Source organism: Podarcis liolepis (genome assembly GCF_965112155.1).
Source record: "Podarcis liolepis genome assembly, chromosome: 6".
NCBI lineage: Eukaryota > Metazoa > Chordata > Lepidosauria > Squamata > Lacertidae > Podarcis > Podarcis liolepis.
This window is the reverse complement of record NC_139559.1, coordinates 14,115,052-14,135,609: the sequence shown is the minus strand read 5'-3', so window position 1 is coordinate 14,135,609 and position 20,558 is coordinate 14,115,052. Positions and strand designations below refer to the sequence as shown.

The 20,558-nt window shown below is 43.7% G+C and overlaps 2 protein-coding genes across 2 annotated transcripts in view; one reads left to right on the top strand and one right to left on the bottom strand.

Annotated features, from left to right (window-relative positions):
* The window catches only part of EDN3 (endothelin 3), a 527,748-nt gene that overhangs the window by 2,110 nt on the left and 505,080 nt on the right, over nucleotides 1-20,558 (top strand). The gene's annotated exons all lie outside the window — the stretch shown is intronic.
* The window catches only part of LOC310708683 (piezo-type mechanosensitive ion channel component 2-like), a 64,725-nt gene that overhangs the window by 13,291 nt on the left and 30,876 nt on the right, over nucleotides 1-20,558 (bottom strand). Inside the window, exons 23-41 of the mRNA XM_083507295.1 lie at nucleotides 19,210-19,414; nucleotides 18,887-18,988; nucleotides 17,740-17,905; nucleotides 16,948-17,191; nucleotides 16,433-16,529; nucleotides 14,498-14,660; nucleotides 13,874-13,963; nucleotides 13,115-13,206; nucleotides 12,449-12,520; nucleotides 11,258-11,370; nucleotides 10,406-10,514; nucleotides 9,978-10,049; nucleotides 8,739-8,908; nucleotides 7,394-7,563; nucleotides 5,882-6,127; nucleotides 4,126-4,384; nucleotides 2,302-2,490; nucleotides 780-951; nucleotides 35-161 (exon numbers count right to left, since the gene is read on the bottom strand). Coding sequence (XP_083363421.1) covers nucleotides 35-161; nucleotides 780-951; nucleotides 2,302-2,490; nucleotides 4,126-4,384; nucleotides 5,882-6,127; nucleotides 7,394-7,563; nucleotides 8,739-8,908; nucleotides 9,978-10,049; nucleotides 10,406-10,514; nucleotides 11,258-11,370; nucleotides 12,449-12,520; nucleotides 13,115-13,206; nucleotides 13,874-13,963; nucleotides 14,498-14,660; nucleotides 16,433-16,529; nucleotides 16,948-17,191; nucleotides 17,740-17,905; nucleotides 18,887-18,988; nucleotides 19,210-19,414 — 2,858 coding nt within the window. The remainder of the gene's footprint in view (nucleotides 1-34; nucleotides 162-779; nucleotides 952-2,301; nucleotides 2,491-4,125; nucleotides 4,385-5,881; nucleotides 6,128-7,393; nucleotides 7,564-8,738; nucleotides 8,909-9,977; nucleotides 10,050-10,405; nucleotides 10,515-11,257; nucleotides 11,371-12,448; nucleotides 12,521-13,114; nucleotides 13,207-13,873; nucleotides 13,964-14,497; nucleotides 14,661-16,432; nucleotides 16,530-16,947; nucleotides 17,192-17,739; nucleotides 17,906-18,886; nucleotides 18,989-19,209; nucleotides 19,415-20,558) is intronic.

Genomic DNA, 20,558 nt, shown 5'->3' with positions numbered 1-20,558 from the left:
ATTTCTTAAAAATAAAAATAAAATCCCAATTTACATTTTAATCAGCAGCTTCTTTGCCTTCATCATCTGCCGTTTCATTGCTGCTTTAGTAAGTCTCTTCCCGCCAGTGGGCTTTTTCCTGAAAAGGCTCCATTTCTTCTTGGCTTCCTCCAGAGTTTTGTCTGCCAAAAAAGAAAGTTAATCACAGCTCTCTATCTGGTAAGCATTTGTTTCACGAGAGCAATACCTCATTTTAGGCTCTCACCAACTCATGTGGGGTCCGTCCGCAAAACACAAAACACTTGATCCGCCACCAACTCAGTCACGTTATCCGTGCCGCCAGTCCTCCAAGCATCGCTTCCAATGACCTCTGCATAATATTAAAATGGAAGCTCTTCTGCCAATTTCTGCCCCAGAGGTCCCCCGCCCCCAAATGCTGGCACCGCAACAGTTTAATGAACACAGGGAGGTCAAGTTTTCTGTTTCGTATGTGTAAAAGAAGTTCAGAGAAACAGGGAAGAAAAGGGTGGGTGGCCAATCAGCCGTAAAAGGAGGAGGAGGAGGAGGTGGAGCAGGAACAGAACGGACACAAACAATTCATTTAAAGATCCCAAGAACATAGGAAGTTGCCTCATCTAGAGTCCATTAGCTCAGTATTTCCTCCCAAACTTTTTCCTCTTGGCCACCCTTTTGGAATAAAATTTTGCTCACCGAATTTTTTTACTGATAAGAAATACATGGGGAAACCAAAAGAAACAACTCAAGCATTGCTTGATTTATATAACACAGAACACAACTACCTTCATTAACACCCCTGGAGGGACTTGGGTATCTAGAAGAATAGTTTCCTCCTGATCCAGATGGACGTTCCCTTAGATGGCCTCTGTGCCTTTTCTTCTTTTGCCTCCCTGCCAGGTTCTTTTCTTCAGCATCTGGTATACTGACACCTTTGGAATCCCAAAGTCCATAGCACTGTAGAATGCAGTACAGCGAAACAAATCAGTGAAACACAGGGACCACGAACTGTTTGAGGAAGCAAGAGACGATGACAGATTAGCAGAGAGTTTCTTGAGATTGAGGCCTGAGGCCCCTCAACTCATCGACAGAGTCCTCTCAGGAGGTGTCTCAGTGTTTATTTATTATTACTTTTGTATCCTACCTTCCCTCTGAAGTGTTCAAGGTTCATCCCCACAACAACAACAACAACCCTCTTAGGTTAGCAGGGAGGATCCCAAAGAACACCAATATTTCAGGGCTCATTTTAAGTGTCAGGAGGTCCTACACACGAGTAGGAGTCTGGTAGAGACATAGGCCCGACTGGCATGTTCTCTCCCTCCTGGTAGTTCTTTCGGGAGATTCAAAATCTTTCTCCAGCCCGAATATCACAGCGACTGATACCAAGAGGCATCATCACACTTCAGGATCAGCAGAGTATAGGCAATCAGCGTTCAGACTCGGTAGCGCAGCAATTTGGCTAAACTATGTTTATTTACATATACACACTTGGAGCATCGTAACTCAGCTCCTTCCTCTTCAGCATCAGACAGCAAAGAGAAAGAACAAAGGACAAAAATCCTACATCACGGAAACACAGTAATAAAATATCCTGTCTCCGTCACTTCCCACAATGTAGAATGAAAACATACACCGTCATGTGATAAAAACAACCCCATGACTGCAACACAGGGAATGAATCCTAACAGTAAGATCTACCAGTATTGATTCAGTCAGCTGAGCCAGGATGAGGGAGTTACACTGGCGTATCTCTGATTGAGGCAGGAGATCCACTCATCCAAGTGGACCTTGGGTTTGGATAGCCCCCCTGCCTACCCAGGCTGCCATCAGAATCCGACCTTTCAATAGAAATAAACATAAGTGGCAAGATAATAATACAGTGGTACCTTGGAAGTCGAACGGAATCCATTCTGGAAGTCCTTTCAACTTCCAAAACATTCGGAAACCAAGCTGCAGCTTTCAATTGGCTGCAGAAAGCTCCTGCAGCCAATCGGAAGCTATGGAAGCCCTGTCAGATGTTTGGGTTCCAAAGAACGTTCGCAAACTGGAACACTCACTTCTGGGTTTGCGATGTTTGGGAGCTAAAACATCCAAGTACCAATGCGTTTGACAACCAAGGTAAGACTGTAATAATATAGAAATGTGAACAACTGAATTTAAGACTGGAAAATGAGAAGCCGAGAGAAATAAAAACTGATGAATTTTGCCCATCCCTACTTATGATGAATCCTCCCTTGAATAAATGTTAATGAGTTCGTGCTCTAAAATAGCTCCATAATAGCTCCATAAAAGAATGGGTGGCGTTACCTTCAAGATATACCTGTGGAAGAACAAGGCCAGCAGTTGAACCAGATCAAAGTGCACGTAGCCATCCTTCTTCTCAATCCCAGCAATATTGGGCAAAGCAAGCGGCTCTTCTGCGTAGACCCCACAATAGGCCTTGGTGGTCCAAGGAAAGAATCCAAACTGAGAAACGTATTTGACCACAACTGTTACCTGGCAAGGGAAGGAAAGTGCACAGTCCTCAAAGATGCTGGATTCCAAAGGCAAAGGGCTGGGAATATGGGAACACAACCCAATTTTATTATGAGAAATCGACCCCCTGCATTTATCCCAATTATTTGACAATTTCATTTTCAGAAAAGTTCCGCGGAAATTGTATGAGGCTCAGATAACACGTTCAACATGTGCCCTTGCCAGTGTGGTGTAGTGGTTAAGAGGAGTGGACTCGTAATCTGGTGAACCGGGTTCGTGTCCCCGCTCCTCCACATGCAGCTGCTCTCTGAAATCTCTCAGCCTCACTCACCTCACAGAGTGTTTGTTGTGGGGAAGGAAGGGAAAAGGAGATTGCTAGCTGCTTTGAGACTCCCTAGGTTAGTGATAAAGTGGGATATCAAATCCAAACTCCTCTTCTTCTTCTTCTTGCTGGATTCAACTGTGATATATAAGTTTCTGCTCTGTCTGTTTGACACAGGGCATGCTGGATGCCCTTAAACAAATTTATTTCCCAATGCCTTTAGCAGGGATACAAAAGCCCAAGTACCTGGGTCCCATCAATCAAGGTGCCTAGATTGAGGAAGAGGGTTGGAATAAGGTTTCCCATCCTCCCTTATGTGGCAGAGTAGGTTTCCAGGTTGCCATCCTCTCCTATATATAAGGAATGGGGAACCTCTGACAGCACAAAGGCTGCGTTAGCTTCTGGACAACATACCAGTGATGGTAGGGGCTAGTGGGTAGAGCAACAAATGTAAATATTATCTTAGTACAGAGGGCCAGACAGAGATGCTTAGAGAACCACAATTGACCCCCAGAAGCATGGCCTAGCCCCCATTTTTGGACCCAACCACTGCTGACATGAATCTCTTGGAAAGTGGACACCAAAGGAAGATGAGCCCGAGGCTCAAAAAGGTTCCTTGCACTGTTCTATAATATCCTTTGTTCCTAGTTGCAACAAGTAGCTCTTCAGTGGAAGAAGAGATTGTTAGGTATAATTGTTCATTGAAATGGAAAATGACTCTGTTCCATTGAAATTCCATTGAAGCTAAGAAGAGCTCTCTGAGTGCCTAATGGGTTGATAATTAACTTAGGATGTATATCTGCTACTCTCTTATGTAGTGTTTAACCTTAGATCACATGGTACGGTTATTCAGTTGCAAATCTCCATTATGAAGGAGTGGTCCTTTGTTCTCAGTCACCAGAGAAGAAAGGTGTGCAAATGAGTCTCTGCTGGAGAAAGCAGCCTCAGGCTGGAATGCAGGCTAATGGAGTCTATGTCTGGAGAGAAAGACACTTGATTTCAGGTCTGTTTGGAGTAATTTGATATTTTTAAGAAGCTGGACCTGTGTATGGAGAAGCACATGATTTTATGCAACTATTTGCATGTATCATTATTATTTTTGCTCTGTTTGAATAAAGTTGTGTTAGTAAAGCTTTGGAAACATATTTTAGTCTGGACAATTTTTATTCTAAGATGACCTGGTTTTTATTCACCCTATGACTTCAAGCTGCACAATATTAATATCTGCAATAGGGCTCCCAAGTCAGAGGCTAAAACTTCTAGGAAGACTAGCAGAACAACACACAGATAAGAATATCACTCAGCCATATAAGCAGGATCTACTGAACACTCACCTCAGTGTAAATGATGGCTGTCATCCAGAAGAATTTTGTAGGCCTTGGAATAGACAGCATGGCCCACAGAAATATCAGGATAGGTAGAACCAAAGTGAGGATGGATGCGGAGACCATGTGGTTTAGAATGATCACAAAATAACACAGCATTTCTGACTTAGACACCATAGCATTGTACAAAGCAACTCCCAGCTTCAGGGGCCTGGGAAGGCTGTGGTAGAACTTATCTGACTGCTCCAGCTCATTGTCATGAAATACCCTGCATGACATAAACAAAACAAAACAAAACAAAAAATATGAAATGTAGATTATTTCCATTTGTTGAAAAAGGCATATCCACTGGCTTGTACATTTTAAAACTAGTAGCGCAGTTAGATTAGACTGGGGCAGAATATAAAACAGATTTCCCCAACCTGGGGGTTTGGACTGCAGCTCCTCTCAGCTGTCCTGGCTGGGGCTCGTAGGAGTTGTACTCCAAAATATCTGATAGCCATCTTCAAATATCTAAAGGGGAATAATATGGAGGATGGAGCAAGTTTGTTTTCTCCTGCTCCGGATGGTAGGACCCAAACCGATGGATTCAAGTAATAATAAATATAATAATAATAATAATAATAATAATAATTATAATTTATTTATACCCCGCCCATCTGGCTGGGCCTCCCCAGCCACTCTGGGCGGCTTCCAACCAAATATTAAAATACAGTAACACATCAAACATTAAAAGCTTCTCTAAACAGGGCTGCCTCCTGATGTCTTCTAAAAGGTTGGTAGTTGTTGTTCTCTCTGACATCTGGTGGGAGGGCGTTCCACAGGGTGGGTGCCACTACCGAGAAGGCCCTCTGCCTGGTTCCCTGTAATTTGGCTTCTCGCAGTGAGGGAACAGCCAGAAGGCCCTCAGCGCTGGACCTCAGCATCCAGGCAGAACGATGGGGGTGGAGACGCTCCTTCAGATATACTGGATTGAGGCCAGTTACAAGAAAGGAGCTTCTGAATGCACATCAGGAAGAACTTTCTGACGGTAGGAGCTGCTCAACAGTGGAAAGGACTCCCTTGGAAGGTGGTGGACTCTCTTTCAGTGGTGGTTTTTAAGCAGAGGTTGGGTGGCCATCTGCCATGGATGCTTTAGCCAAGATTCCTGCATAGCAGGGGGTTGGACTGGATGACCCTTGGGTCCCTTCCAACTCTACAATCCTACGATTCTATGATATCAAAGGCGCCAGGTTGGAGAAGATGGATATAAATTATTCATGAAGGTAAATATATACCTCTTCATTTATCATATTATGTTCATTCATTGTAGTTATTACATGGCACAAAATAATTAAAAGCTCAAATCCCACATTAACAAAGAGAATGCATTAGATAAAGCAAATCACGTATGATCTTGGGAACAGGTTTTGCCCAATCCACATTTTTCGAAGCAATGTCCCCTAATATGAAGTATTTTTGCATGTTATTTTCACTCACACGTGCCTTTTTATTTATGCTTTCCCCTAGCACACGCATTTGGTTTTTTACACATTACTTGGCTGGAGAACTGCTTTGCACAACCGATGTGAGTTGCAGCTGCATTTCGGTTTGTGAAATGCTTCAGGAAGTGCAAATTAGGCAGGATTCCCTTTTTAAACACAAACTGAGCTGAAATTTCTCCCCTGTCCCTAGTTGCAAATCTAGCAAAATCTGGATAGCCACAGGTTCCCCATCCCTCCAGTATACTCAATTAGTTGATGCTTAAATGCAATAAGATTCTTGCCTGTTCAGGAGCCATTCACTGGCTGTCATTGTAGCAGGAACATTGCTCGATGGTGGTGCACCTGATTCTTCACTTCTCACAAATAGGGAATGTGTAGATCCTTCCATTACTGATGAAGAGAAGCCCCAGCTGTCAAATTCTGTACAGGAAGATGCTGAAGTGAGCCCTTGGGGGCGGAGCCCATTGTGGCTCCCTTCTTCCACCTTCTTATTTCCAGTCACACCCCTGGAAGCATCGCTGGATCTCCTGCTCCCCACAGGCAGAAAACATCAACATCCAAGTCAGTAAGGTCCCACCTGCCTTAGACATTTAAAGCATTCTTATACACTTTAAACAGCCATGGCTTCCCTCCTGGAAACTCTGGTTTGTTGAGGGTGCTGAGTGTTGTTAGGAGACCCTAAAGCTATGGTTTTCCCAGTAGTGATGTATGGAAGTGAGAGCTGGACCATGAAGAAGGCTGATCACCGAAGAATCAATGCTTTTGAATTATGGTGCTGGAGGAGACTCTTGAGAGTCCCATGGACTGCAAGAAGGTCAAACCTATCCATTCTTGTGATAAGGCACGAAAGTGCCCCTCCAGACAATGTGGTACAATAACAGTGGGATAGCACCGAAGAACAGCTAGTAAACCAGAATAATGTGCGGATGAGTCAGTATAAATCCACACTAATGTGCATCCTGACTGGAACAGAGGAGAATTGTAATCCAAAACATCTGGAAAGCACCACATTGATAAAGTCTGTTCTAGAATCTAGATTTTCTTCTTTTACATCCGTAAAACAAATCTTTCCCCAAAGCACTTTTTGCACTTTTCCATTTGCATCTTAGCACCGTTTAAATAATTTATACCACCATGCTGCCAACAGCCATAATACATACATACGTAGTCTTGTCAAAACTTACTAAACCCAAAAGTGGTTCCCTTGGTGCAGGCTTTCTTAATTTGCTACCCTCCAGAGCTGGACCATAAAGAAGGCCAATCGCCTAATAATTGATGCTTTTGAATTATGGTGCTGGAGGAGACTCTTGAGAGTCCCATGGACTGCAAGAAGATCAAACCGATCCATTCTTAAGGAAATCAGCCCTAAGTGCTTACTGGAAGGACAGATCCTGAAGCTGAAGCTCCAATACTTTGGCCACCTCATGAGAAGAGAAGACTCCCTGGGAAAGACCCTGATGTTGGGAAAGATGGAGGGCACAAGGAGAAGGGGACGACAGAGGATGAGATGGTTGGACAGTGTTCTCAAATCTACACCATGAGTTTGACCAAACTGTGGGATACAGTGAAAAACAGGAGTGCCTGGCGTGCTCTGGTCCATGGGGTCACAAAGAGTCGGACACGACTAAAGGACTAAACAACAGCATCCCCCTCACAGAGTTCCAGCCCTCAGAGTCCACAGCTAAAGACTTCTCTCTACGCTCTTGCTGAATAAAGAGAAATGAATAAATGAAAAGTCACAGCAAGGGAATTTGTTGGGCATTTCCAACTGTCGGCAACAAGTTACTATTCACCTGCGGAGCCGCACAAGGGATGGGTCCTCATACTCTCCAGGTGGGCACTGGGGTGACCTGTTGTTGGTCTCATTCATCTCTGTTGTTTCAGCTTCACTTTTTCCATAATCTGGTTGGGTTTTCTCCAGGTTATAATACTGAAGGACAATGTCCGCTGAGGCCACTTTTCCCTTTAAAGAAAAACTAGTTTGTTAGTGTAATGTTTTCTAGGGGTTGCTCGTGCGCAAGCAGGCAACTATCTCCCTGGCTGGGTGCAAACACCTGGCTGGGCTGCCAAAGTAAACCTTATCTGTCCGAACCGCCACTCACCCGTCGCTGACTCAGTCGCTGGCAGAATCCGTGAGTGGGTGTTTCTTAAACTTCTTCCAGCAAAGAAGCTCTTTGACGCCCAGTCTCCGCCTACTCTCTCTGCGCGGGAGCTTTCTGCGCAGAGAGGGCATGGGCAACGGAGGACCCCTACTCTCCCCGCTGGTCCCAGGCAAGGAGTCATGGGACTGCCTCACCACTTCAGCCTCCTGCCCCCCCTCTCCACTGGTGCTACGCTGATTTCCTTCCCCAGAAGATGGGCTCCTTCTCTCAATCCCTGGACGCTCTCTATGATCCCTCTGGCTTTTGCTCTCTCCCTCCGGCACTGATGGCAGTTCCCTGACAGTTAGTTAGGGCTTACCCATTCTTCCTCTTGCCCTGCTGCTTTCACCTGGGGAAAACTGCTCTTTAGAGCTCATTCAGAGCAAACAGCAATTCAGGTTTTGCATAAAGACCTTGGGTTTTAGAAAGACTTTGGATAGTAGCCAACACTGCTGTTCCGCTAACACAGTTCACTTCTGCTTGCACAATGGAATTTCCCTCTCCCCGTGCATACACACACAAAATCTGCTCCAGAGGAAGTCCTGTTGCATGAGCAGGATTCAGCGTGTGAAGCACTGGAGACATAGGAGTCAACTTCAGTCCCCCCCCCCAATAAGATTTGAGAGGGCCAGGGGCCTGCAAAGTTGATGAGCATTACCATTCAAATGGTGTGTGTGTGTGTGTGTGTGTGTGTGTGTGTGTGTGTGTGTGTGTAGTGTTATGTGATCGATGATGTGGGGAGGGGCTTACCTGGGCCCCCGCTGGTACCCCTGATTGGATACAACACTCTATAAAAGCTGTTACTATATTCTGAATTGTTTGCTTTGGAGATTTCAGTTCTTCAGAGGACATTCCAACCAGACCCTGGAAGCTGAGAAACTAATTCAGTGGGTGGGACTTAAGGATGCCATCCAGAATCTGTAGGCTGTACTCTTCCAACTTGATCAGCTACTGCAGATCTAAACCGGGAAACAGTGTCAAGGTCTGGAGTGCTTACCTTCTGAATCTCCCGCCAAATCATGCATTTTTCTATCCTCAGCACATTTGCTACATCCAGGTTATCTTTACAAAGCGAATTCAGTGCCTCTGTGGTGTCATCCAGCAGCGCTTGGATAAAAACCCAAGTGAACTTAACAATGTTGGTTGCTCTTTGAAGGATGTTTTCTGCTGAGAAGAGAAAGCACATGTAAGAATCACCAAGAGCCTTGACGCAACCCAAAATATCTTTTGTACGCCTGAAACTTCACCCCCATTTTCTGCATCAACTGCAGAATCTGAAGTTCTCCCAAGATTGGAGATGGCTTGTTTGGCGGCGCAAATGCTTTGTTTTATTTTTTTACTTGGAGAAATCTCTACTCTTCCTCATGTCACAGATGAAAATGAAGAGTTTGTATTTGATATCCCGCTTTATCACTACCCAAAGGAGTCTCAAAGCGGCTAACATTCTCCTTTCCCTTCCTCCCCCACAACAAACACTCTGTGAGGTGAGTGGGGCTGAGAGACTTCAGAGAAGTGTGACTAGACAACTTTCTAACAATTCTATTCCCTCATACCAATGATTACTATCTGAGTCTCATCCCATCTCTGCCTTCTTTCAGATGTCTTCTGAAAACAGTACTGTTTAGACGGGACTTTGCAATATTATGTTTTCTTCCTTTTTAACCAACCAGTATTTACTGATGTTTTGTTTTTATTTAAATTAAAATGCAAAATCAAGCTTAGAACAAAATCATCACAGAAAACAGGTAAGAAATATAAAGGCAAAGGGGCGGGCAGAGACATTAGCAATGCAATCCAGACTTCAGGTATAATGGAAATTATAACAAGTCTATATAAATAAAAACACCACAAACAGAGATGTGCCTTGTTTTCCAGGGGAATCAGCTGCATTTCCAGTTTCTGAAGGTCTGCATGCATTGCTATTTTATTGTATTATAAAGAGAAGGGATTTTCCTCAGAGCCACAGGTGAGGAAAGAGTTACATTTCCCCTCCACGTTTGCAGGAATCCTGATAATTTTCAACACTTATACACATGTGCATGAACAGATGCTCTTTATCGCTGAGCTACAGTCCCTGACGAAAGTTGTCATCAACGGAAAAACACCGGGCATTTTACAAGAAGCGTTTGATTAAGAGTAATTGCCAGTACCATATTGAGGCTCCGACTCTTCCTTTCCTTCCTCAGCAATAGCACGCCAAATATTTCCTAGGTAGATATGCAGAGGAATTAATCACCTGGCTCATCCAAGTCCTCTTCTGGGGCTGACGTCTTCAGATTTTCTTCCCAGGATTCCATTTTCCCGTTGGCTGAAGCACAGCAGAACAACACATTGGAAGAGCATCCCAGAATTGTGAACCCAACCCCACGCCTGCCGTGGTGTGTGACACAGAAATTCCAGTTTTTGCCATTGGAAATTTACTGAGAAAGATGCAAGGGGGAGAGGAATCTAGCTTTCCACGTGCAGGATTTTTTTAAAAGTGTGGAAACGTAAAAAAATGTGACACACACACCCCTCCAGTCTGAAGTTGTAAAGCCCAGGCGAGACTGTATCTCATGTTTAGGGTATCCACCTGTCATTATTATAACACATACCTATTTATTTGTATACTGCTAAATTGCCAAGGTGGCTTCTAAAGTGGTTTACAAGTATCATTTCCACTACCTGCCAATTGGCGCTGCTGCTGCTCCTCCTTCCCTTGGTCCCTGATTTCATCCAGCTCCCTCATCTTTAGAGCTGACTTTGAACTGGTCATCCAGGCTTCATAGGCAAGCTGCGAAAAAGTGGAGCTTGTTATTCAACAGTTCTTTAGGGTGGGGGTGAGGCAAGGGGAGAGGCCATCAAACTACATCATTTCTGCCTGGATTTAACTTTGAGGTAGAAATCTAGGACAGGAGCACCTGCAGTTGCCACGATGGTATATGGCACCTTCCCTGCATCCCCTTCAAAGATCCAAAATGCAGAACAGACACATCTTTGCTCTTCCTGCTCGGTTCCTGTTTGCCCTGGTCCAGTCTCTCCTACGTTGCCCAGTCTCTCCTATGTTGACCATGCTTTGCTGAGCAGAGCAGAGGTGCAAAGAGTTTCTGTCTGGTACTGAGTGCATATAATAAAATACTAGGCGCAATGAAGTCCTAATCTTAATTATGCGTCTTTGCCATAGTGAAGGGATTGCAGATGCAGGACGGCTACAATATTCAACACTTTTTGCATTTATTTCTCCCACACACCCCTTCTACCCCCCCCCCCAATTTTGTGTAACATCCTGACTAATGAAGAGTTCTGGGCCACCCAAAAGCTTGCCAATATTTCGTGTTGCACTCGGCTTTGGATTTGGGTGGGTGGGGGGTTGTTCTGGATAAGTGGGACGACCTTTGCTTTTTATGAATGAATTTCATCCTCACAGTCCACACTTCCCCCATTGGCAGGATGATTCCCTTTGCCCTTATTCCCGAAGTTCTGTCTCCCCGCCCTCAACCCAGCTCTTTTTGCTCTTCTGGAAGAATTACCACACACCTGGAATGCTGTTTTCTTCTTCAGAGATTCCGTCTCACTCTTTTCAGTGGGCCCCTGTTCCTCTTCTTCCTCACTATCTGTCTCAAAGAGGTAATAGCTCCCACTTCGAACCACTGAAATTTAATGCAGGAAGCAGACACAACTGAGAACTTGAAAAGTCTTGTGGAACTCTATGACACCACACATCCATTTCATACTTGCCACCGTGCATCTATTCACCCCCCTGGTTTCAAACCTACCCACCCCTGGTTTCATACTTATTCCATAAAATTTGTACACTGCTTAAGTGCTTTTAAAAGCTTCATAGTGGTTTTTCTTTTCTTTGCAGTCACTAAAACATATTAGAACTTCCTCTTCCACCCAGCCTACTGCGCCAAGAAGATGACAGAAGTCCACACCTCAACCATTTGAGTGTGAGTTCAAAGATGTTAATGGGTAACTATTGCACTGCAGAACCACCACTGTGCAGGTCAGAGGACCTTTCAGAAGAGTTCTAAGACCTTCCCTGCTAGTACTGACCTTTGGGGTTGAAGAATAATGGGGAAATGTCAATGCATGACGACATGTTGATTTTAATTTAATTTAATCTGTAGCTGCATGTCAGTCTCTGGGATGCAATGGCCTACATATGGAACTGACTGCAACAAGATGTAATGCTGGTCACTGGTTCTAAAAGGGGAGTAGACCCATTAATAGAAGAAAGGTCTATTGGCCATTTTTAACCAAGAGAGCTAAATGGAATCTTCAGGTTCAAAGGCAGTATATCTTTGAATGTTAGCTACTGGGGGAACCCTGTGGGTTTTGCGTGCTACATACATAAATAAATAAATCTGCTTCCCAGCTAATCAGCATTTTCTTCTTGATCAAGCCAACGTTGTTTGATGAATTGATCTAACCCATTAAATCTTTGGATTTTGCAATCCCTGGAGTAGTCAACGAAGCAACGTACACCCTGGATGGGGAAGTTATGGCCTTGCGAGTGTTGTTGGACTCTACCTCCCAACATTCCCAGCCAGCATGACCAATGATCAGGGATGAATGGAGTTGTAGCCCAATGACATTCGAAGGACCACAGGTTCTCCAACCCTGGGGTAAAATATTGGTCGAACAGTGATTTTTGAATAGAAAACTTTAGCTGCAAGGGGACAAAGTGTCACACTAAGGGAGCCATTGTAAGCACAGGAGATTTACTTGAAGTGTGAGTGACCCAGGGTTGCCACCATGTCTTCTTGCCTTCATTCTCCTTCTTGTTAGCATCATCCTCTGCAAAAGAGACCAGAAAAAACACTACTCAATAAAATGTTCCCATGGACAGCCAGTTAAAGCATGCCCTGCAACCCCACACATGATTCATGAAGAGAAGGCAACATAAGAGGTCTGCCTCCAGCGTTTCTGAAAAGAGATCAAACTCAAGAATGGAAATCCTCCTTTCTGCAAAGTTTCTAAGCCACTTGATTACAAAGACAGACTTCAAAGTGTGTGGGCAAATGCAGAAGGCAGAAGGGGCTCCATAAAATTCCCTTCATTGACCTCCTTCCATAGCTCATTGCCTCTACTTAAGACTAGCCAACAAACAACACATTATGCAAACTTTTGTTGCTTCTGGACTGCCACTGTTTTGGGGTGTGGCTCAATCACACATACCAGCAAATTTAGGTCGTGCAATTAAAGTGGAATTGGAGCTCTTGTACCATGACCTGAACCCTGCCCCTCTCCCCCCCCCAAAAAAATAGACTTTCTGCAATGAGGAAAGTGATGAGAAAATGCACTGGAAACCATTAAGCAGCCATTTATCGTTTTCTAATAAGTTACATTGCAAGATGCATGCCATTTAAAAACAAAACAAATGTTTTCCACCTGAATCCTCTGCTTTTTCAGACTCTTGCACAGCTTCTGGTCCCCATTTCTCCAAGGTGGTGCGATTTTTCTTTGGTTTGATCAGCTCCAGCCTATAGATTCCCCACAGAAAAACAAACACCGAACACTGACTTTGCTTTTAGTCCTCTGCATTTCATTCACAGAGCTTGCTTCTGAACACAGCCGCAAGCAGACATTCTCACATGCTACACCCTGAATGGGCTTACTATGTTATAAGATCAAGACTTGCCTATTACTTGGGGGAGTGACATTTATTAGAGATCACCAGCTCCCATCCAGCACCTTTAAGTGCCCTTCATCTCTTTCACAGAGATAATGGGGTAACACAGGTGGAGGGGGATTTTTTTAAAAAAACAACAACTCTTGTGACCAGCATTATGATCCACAGAGACCAGAAGCAGGGCCCATATAACCAAAACTGCAAGGAATTCATACCACTGATAAATGTGTGCCTTCCCAGAGATGCCCTGAGGATCTAAGTTCATACTACACACAGACCACACTGCAAGTCAATTTCAATCAATTTCAGTATGTGTCCAAAATGCTGTGCTTTTTAAGTACTATTCAACCATCTCTCTGTTTCACTAGCTCATTTTAATACTCAGACTTTTAGAGTTTAATACTCAGAATTTTAGAGTTCAGAAAAGAAAGAGAAATACGTTGCAGTTGCCTTTCCAACCGCTTCTGAGTCAATTGTTATACAATTCTGTAAATAAATGTTGAGGTTGCAAGACTTACTGCTTCTTCATGGTTTGCATTGATTTTCTCTCTTCTTCCATCCTGAGTTCCACCACCTTTTTAAGCTTTACTTCAAACAGCTCGGCTCCTCTGCATGTATGAGACAATTTCAAAACCATTTTATCTACCTTATAAGTCACATGTGGATGCAAACTGGTAAGAAAAGCCAACTTCATGTTTCTTATTTCTGAAGGATGAAATCTAATCTTACTTTCCTAGCATGGGAGCTATTCTTCAGTGGTAGGAACCCACACTGCTCCAGAAAACCATGTAAGAAAGGAATCATGCGGTTTTGACAACCAATATGGTTGAGAGAGATGCAACCCCATCAGTTGCCTAACATGTCCAATTGCTTCCTACCAAAGTCATGTTATTTAAGCGGTATAGGATCTAGGCACAAGGAGGCCACAAATCACACTACTCCAGTAACTTATAAGAAAGGCTTACATCTCACAGCAAAGCAACAATCTAGGTCAACTGACTCTTCAACAGCCCAGTTCCACCCAGATGGCTTATTCATCCTACCAACTTGGTTGTGCGAATTGGTCTTCAGTCTGTAGCATTGATTCCATCTCCTGTCTCAATAACAATCTTGTTCGGACTTCATACATCTTTGCCACATACCTGAAGGCCAAGGTCTTGGCAGCCTTAAGATCTGCAACAACATAGAGGTAGTAGTAGCTAGTAAAAATTCTACGCTGGATTAGCAGGAAAGTGAAACATATCGCATCCCAGGTTATTCCTGCTTCCTTCTCAGGCAGTTCACATATTTCATCCTCAGGTGGGTCTAGATAAGAGGAAAACAGACAACATATTCTCCAGGTGGCCAGGATGTGAGTGGTTCATGCAGTTTCCTTATTGTTCTAATTATGCTATTCAATGTGGAGGCCAGGGACGACCCTTCGAGTTTGTAGGAATGACAAAATATGGTCAGTAACTGCTGGGAAAGAAGCAAATTGTAGCTTCAGTTTCAGATCTTTGTATCATTGTCCGTAGTTGAACTTCACTGAAGATCATCAATGGGAAATTTGGCATACAAGCAATGTGGAGCACAGGTCAGGTTGTCTACTTATGCAAGTATCTAATCTGCATTTAAAACACACACACACACACACACACACACCCAAAATGAAATGCAGCTATGCATTGAAATCTGCACTTCTCTGAATTTTGCAGTTCTCCAAGCAAATGATGTGTATAAAAGTACATATATCAGGGAAAGTGTACATAAAAACAAATATATTAATAAAAAGAGTCCATTATATTAGAGATAATTGCTTGCAAAAATATGTATATTAGGTAAAAATGCATGCAAAAATCTTAATATTAGCTCACACTTTCATTAAAGCAAGGTGTTCAACGTGTTAGAAAAAGTAGGAGAAATCAGGCAAGAGATGAGGGACATAAAATATAACTGTCTTCATGGGAGAAGTTGTGGAGGAGTAATCTAACATGTACAGCTTGTTACACTTTAAGAGAAAACTATATGAAGATGATTTATAGATGGTATATAACACCAAATAAGTTAGCCAAAATGTACAAAACTAACTCTGTGTTGGAAGTGAAAAATGACAGAAGGAACGTTTTTCCATATGTGGTGGACTTGTAAAAAAGCTAAGGACTATTGGGAAATGACATTGATGAGATTAAAAAGATGTTCAAGTTGATGATTCCCAAGAAACTCAAAGCTTTTATTTTTAGGAATTATAGGTAATGATGTACCAAAAGAGTTGGTTAATTTATTTATGTACAGTGGTACCTCCGTTTATGAACTTAATCCGTTCCAGAAGTCCGTTATTAAACCGAAACTGTTCTTAAACCGAGGCAAGCTTTCCCTAATGACGCCTCCCACCGCCTTTTTGCCCTTCCACCATCGGGATTCCGTTCGTAGACCGAGGTAAAGTTCGCAAACTGGACACTACTTCCGGTTTTGCGGAGTTCGTAAACCGAATAGTTCATAAACAGGGCTGTTCTTAAAGCGAGGTACCACTGTGTATAATGACAGCAGCACTAATGCTTTATGCCTAAAGATGGAAAGAAGAAGTGGTTCCAACAAAGGAAGAATGGCTTTTTAAAATGATGGAGTATGCAGAACTGGCAAGATTAATAGCAAAGATTAGAGACCAAAATGACGAAAAATTCATTGAGGGCCAGAGATGCTTTATTGAGTATTTGAAGAGCTACTACAGCAAGATAAAAACATGGGGACTTGAAATATTGAGCAACAGCATTAGTGATTAAGATAAATAGGTTAAAATGGGTGTATTGAATAATATATGTGAAATATGCAACATTCAAGGATAAATATGGAAACCGTGGAAAGGGAGGACGGGAAGTCAATAGATAAAGTAATTTATGGTCTATGTTAAAATCTGTAAAGTAAGAGTGTGTGTGTGTGTGTGTGTGTGAGAGAGAGAGAGAGAGAGAGAGAGAGAGAGAGAGAGAAATAAGAAGTTTTTTTTACAAAAAAGAAAAGGTAGAAGAAAACTGTGTTTCTCATCAAAAGTGTTTGATGTAAGTTGAAATGTCAAAGGACCTCTCTTTCCACATCCTACTTACCTACGTCATATCCCGGTATTGTGCAGAACATACCAAAGGTCTGAATTAGCCAACAATGGCTTGTTTGTAATTTACTAAGGTACGCACATGCTCCAATCTGTGGGCAAAGAGGAAGGGAAAAAGATGACAGTTCGGAGGATGCTAATACATTTATCTAAGCTCCAGACTGGCCCTTTCAAACCAATACAGTGAGATGATGACGATGACGATGATGATTTATTTCTTGTAACCCCCCAATCTGGCTGGGTTGCCCCAGCCACTCTGGGCAACTTCCAACGAAGTATAAAAGAACACACCAAAGCATCAAACAATAAAAGACAGTATGAGCAACGTCTCATGTTAAACAGGGGTCATCCTTGTGCATTATTTCCACATCTAAATAAATATGCAGTTGCACTTGTACCCATCCCTGAGGTGGCCTACTGGAGCAACCGAGATCACAGTCTGTTATGGGACAATGACTACGGGTAAGGTGATAATTTTGCTCAACCTCTGCTAGCTTGACAAATACATACGGCAAGGAGGTTCTTTGCGGCTATAACCAAAGCTGTGTATGCGATCAGATAGTCCCACAGTCTGAGTATGTCTTTGACTGGCTTCAACTGGAGGCTTTGCCCAAAACGCATGAAGTAGAAACAGGCCAGGAGGTAGCCCACACAGAAGATGTTGATCCTTGTTGTCCCGGTCATAAAAATCAGGCAAAGGACAAACCAAAAGTGGTATCTGAACAAAATCACTTTCACGAAATCCAGATAAGACCTGAAGGAAACAAGAGATGAACAAATCACAAATGGCATACCTGTGACACGGGGGCATTTCCAGGTGCCCAATTGGTTGGCGCTCAATGGAACTGATAGGGTAGAAGGTAGGGAGGCTACCACTAGGGGGAGCCAGAGCTAATGGTAGCTGAAGCCAGAACCAATGGTAGGTGGAGCCAACTAACTCTTCTTGTTTTGCCCCCATCCTGCTCCCTGCTGAATTCTGCAAGGGCAACATCAGGAAGAGGAAGCTGACAGCCAGTGCCACCTTCTGGACTGGTTGCAAGTAATTAGGAGCTTGGAAAGCAGAGTTCCACTTGTCCTAATGGACCCGCCTGCACTGCCAGATGGTCACTATTTCAGAGAGGATTGATGGTCCTGTATAAATCCACACTAATGCACTATTATTGCATCAGTGATATGTTGCATAATATACCTGGGGGAAATTATTATTATTATTTGCTTTATGGAGCAATCTCTCTCTCTCTCTCTCACACACACACACACACAGAGCACACAGACTCCTAGGCCCCAAATACAGTTTCTTGCCTGCAGTGGATAAAGTTTGGTACCAGACTGTACTCGCTTAGCCCAGCTGGGTCGAGGCTGTGGCTGATCTCTACATTGTCTCCAGCCTGCATTCTCACAACCAGCTTATTCTCCTCTTCAAACACCTGCCACTGGAGAGAGGCGGCGAGCAGAAGCAGGAAGTCATCTGCAAGCGGGGAGAGAGGAGGCAAGGAAAGAGATTTGATTTATTTGGAATATTTTCTCCCTGCTTTTTAATTGTAAACTTTCTTTTTTAAAAAAAGAAGGTAGAGCAACCAAGGTTTGTTCTTGGCTTACTGCTCATGGTTTGTTTGAAACAAACCATCGCGCGGCTTTCGACGACAGAGCAAACGGTAGCAGTAGCAGCAGCAGCAGCATTAAACAAATTTATGGACCGCTTCATAGGCTTTGTACAGTAGGCTGGTTTCTCCACACAAACACCCGTCTCTCTGTCCTTCATCTGGGCAAGCAAAGGACATTATCAGAGTTCAAGGACAAGCAGGCAAAAACACTCAAAAGGTCTGGAAAGAGGAAGTGTGGCTGAGGAGGGAGTGTGGTGTGGAGAGAGTCCCAAGCACCACACAGAGAACTTTGGAGGGCCACATTTGACAACATGAACCAATGGGCCAGCTCAGTATATAAGGTAAAGGGTAAAGGGACCCCTGACCATTAGGTTCGGTCATAGCCGACTCTGGGGTTGCGGCGCTCATCTCGCTTTATTGGCCAAGGGAGCTGGCATACAGCTTCTGGGTCATGTGGCCAGCATGACTAAACCGCTTCTGGCGAACCACAGCAGTGCACAGAAACACCGTTTACCTTCCCGTCGGAGTGGTACCTATTTATCTACTTGCACTTTGACGTGTTTTCGAACTGCTAGGTTGGCAGGAGCAGGGACCGAGCAATGGGAGCTCACCCCGTCGCGGGGATTCAAACCGCCGACCTTCTGATCAGCAAGTCCTAGGCTCTGTGGTTTAACCCACAGCGCCACCCGCGTCCCAGTTTGCTATTAACCCACCCGGCTTTTCACGTTTTCCCATGTTACCTGACAAACTATATCATGCCACAATTTAGATGTTTCCTCCTCTGGAAGAAACAGCTATTAACGCCTGTTAAGCAGGTGTCCCATGACTTTACAGATTATACTTACAAAGGAGAAAACTAGCATCCGGTCTCTTGGCAAAATCGGGCAGATACAGCCACTTAATCAGATTTGAATGGAGCAGCCAGTGAGAGGTTCTCCACGGATAATCTGCCAGTAAAGAGATTATCTGCATTACACAAAGCATCTTAAACTAATTTCCGAGCTTACTGTCTGGGCACATTTGATTCACAGGAAACTGCCAAGAGGCAAAACTTTGGCTATCCAGCAGACGGCAGAGTCGCCCTTTTGCTCATCCTAAATTAGACGACACGTCCCCCCTCCAAAGTACTTGCCCTGCTACCTGCTAGAACACACCGTTCTGTATGTACCTTGGCATAAAGCAGGTGGGAGACCAATACAGAGGAGATACTGGAAGGCTGCGATGCTGGCGAGGAAGCAGCAGTATTTGGGCCAGGCTTCAGCCATGGCTTTCCTCCGCCGGCGGCTCAACAGGTAAATCAGCCAGCTGGCATGGATGAGGGCATAGAAGTCCATACGCTGCCTAATCACATTGATGGCAACCACAAAGCAGATCTGAAAGAGCAGAAGAGGGGGGGCGTATTCAGGAGCACCCCAGGTGTTTTTCATGTGCTTCCCGTGCTCAGAAAGGAAACTGTAATTGGCAAGCTGAAATTCCATGCTCCCCAACATTTCTTCAATGAAAACAGGGACATCCTATTTATTTATTTATTTATTTAAGTCTGTTTATTGATCACAAAAGAATACCTGTTTTACAATTACAAATCAACAGAGGCAAACCCTGTGTACATTGAAATAATGAAGACAATAAAATACACCCATGTGACTTCCCTCTACCACAACTTGACTTCTTATGAATTAACATATATTTTGCATTGTGATATTATCCTGGATTAATCTATCCATTGTTAGTCTTACTTTTAATTGGTTCATCTTTACATATTTAATCGATGCATATCAACATATTTATCTATTCCATCATCATCATCATCATTATTATTATTACCCCGCCCATCCGACTGGGTTTCCCTAGCCCTCTGAACAAATTCCAATATACATAAACATAATAAATCATTAATCATTTTTTTAAAACCCTTCTCTATACAGAACTGCCTTCAAATGTCTTCCAAAGGTTGTATAGTTACTTATCTCCTTGGCTTGGAAGTTCTACAACTTTCACATTTATCCAATGAAAACAGGAACATCCTACCATATCTTCCAACATTTCTCCAATGAAAATAGGGATGTCCTAAGGGAAAACGGGACATTCTGGCATCAAATCAGAAACCAGGTTGGCTTCTGTAAATCCAGGACTGTCCCAGGAAAACAGGGACACTTGGAGGGTCTGAAATTCAGGGGTGTTGTTTATAACTGTGCTGGTAAGAATAGTGTAAATGTAAAGGTAAATGGACCCCTGACCACTAGGTCCAGTTGCGGACAACTCTGGGGTTGCGGCACACATCTCGCTTTATTGGCCGAGGGAGCGGGTGTACAGCTTCCGGGTCATGTGGCCAGCATGACTAAGCCGCTTCTGGTGAACCAGAGCAGCGCACGGAAATGCCGTTTACCTTCCCACCAGAGTGGTACCTATTTATCTACTTGCACTTTGATGTGCTTTCCAACTGCTAGGTTGGCAGGAGCTGGGACCGAGCAACGGGTGCTCACCCCGTCGCGGGGATTCGAACCACCGACCTTCTGA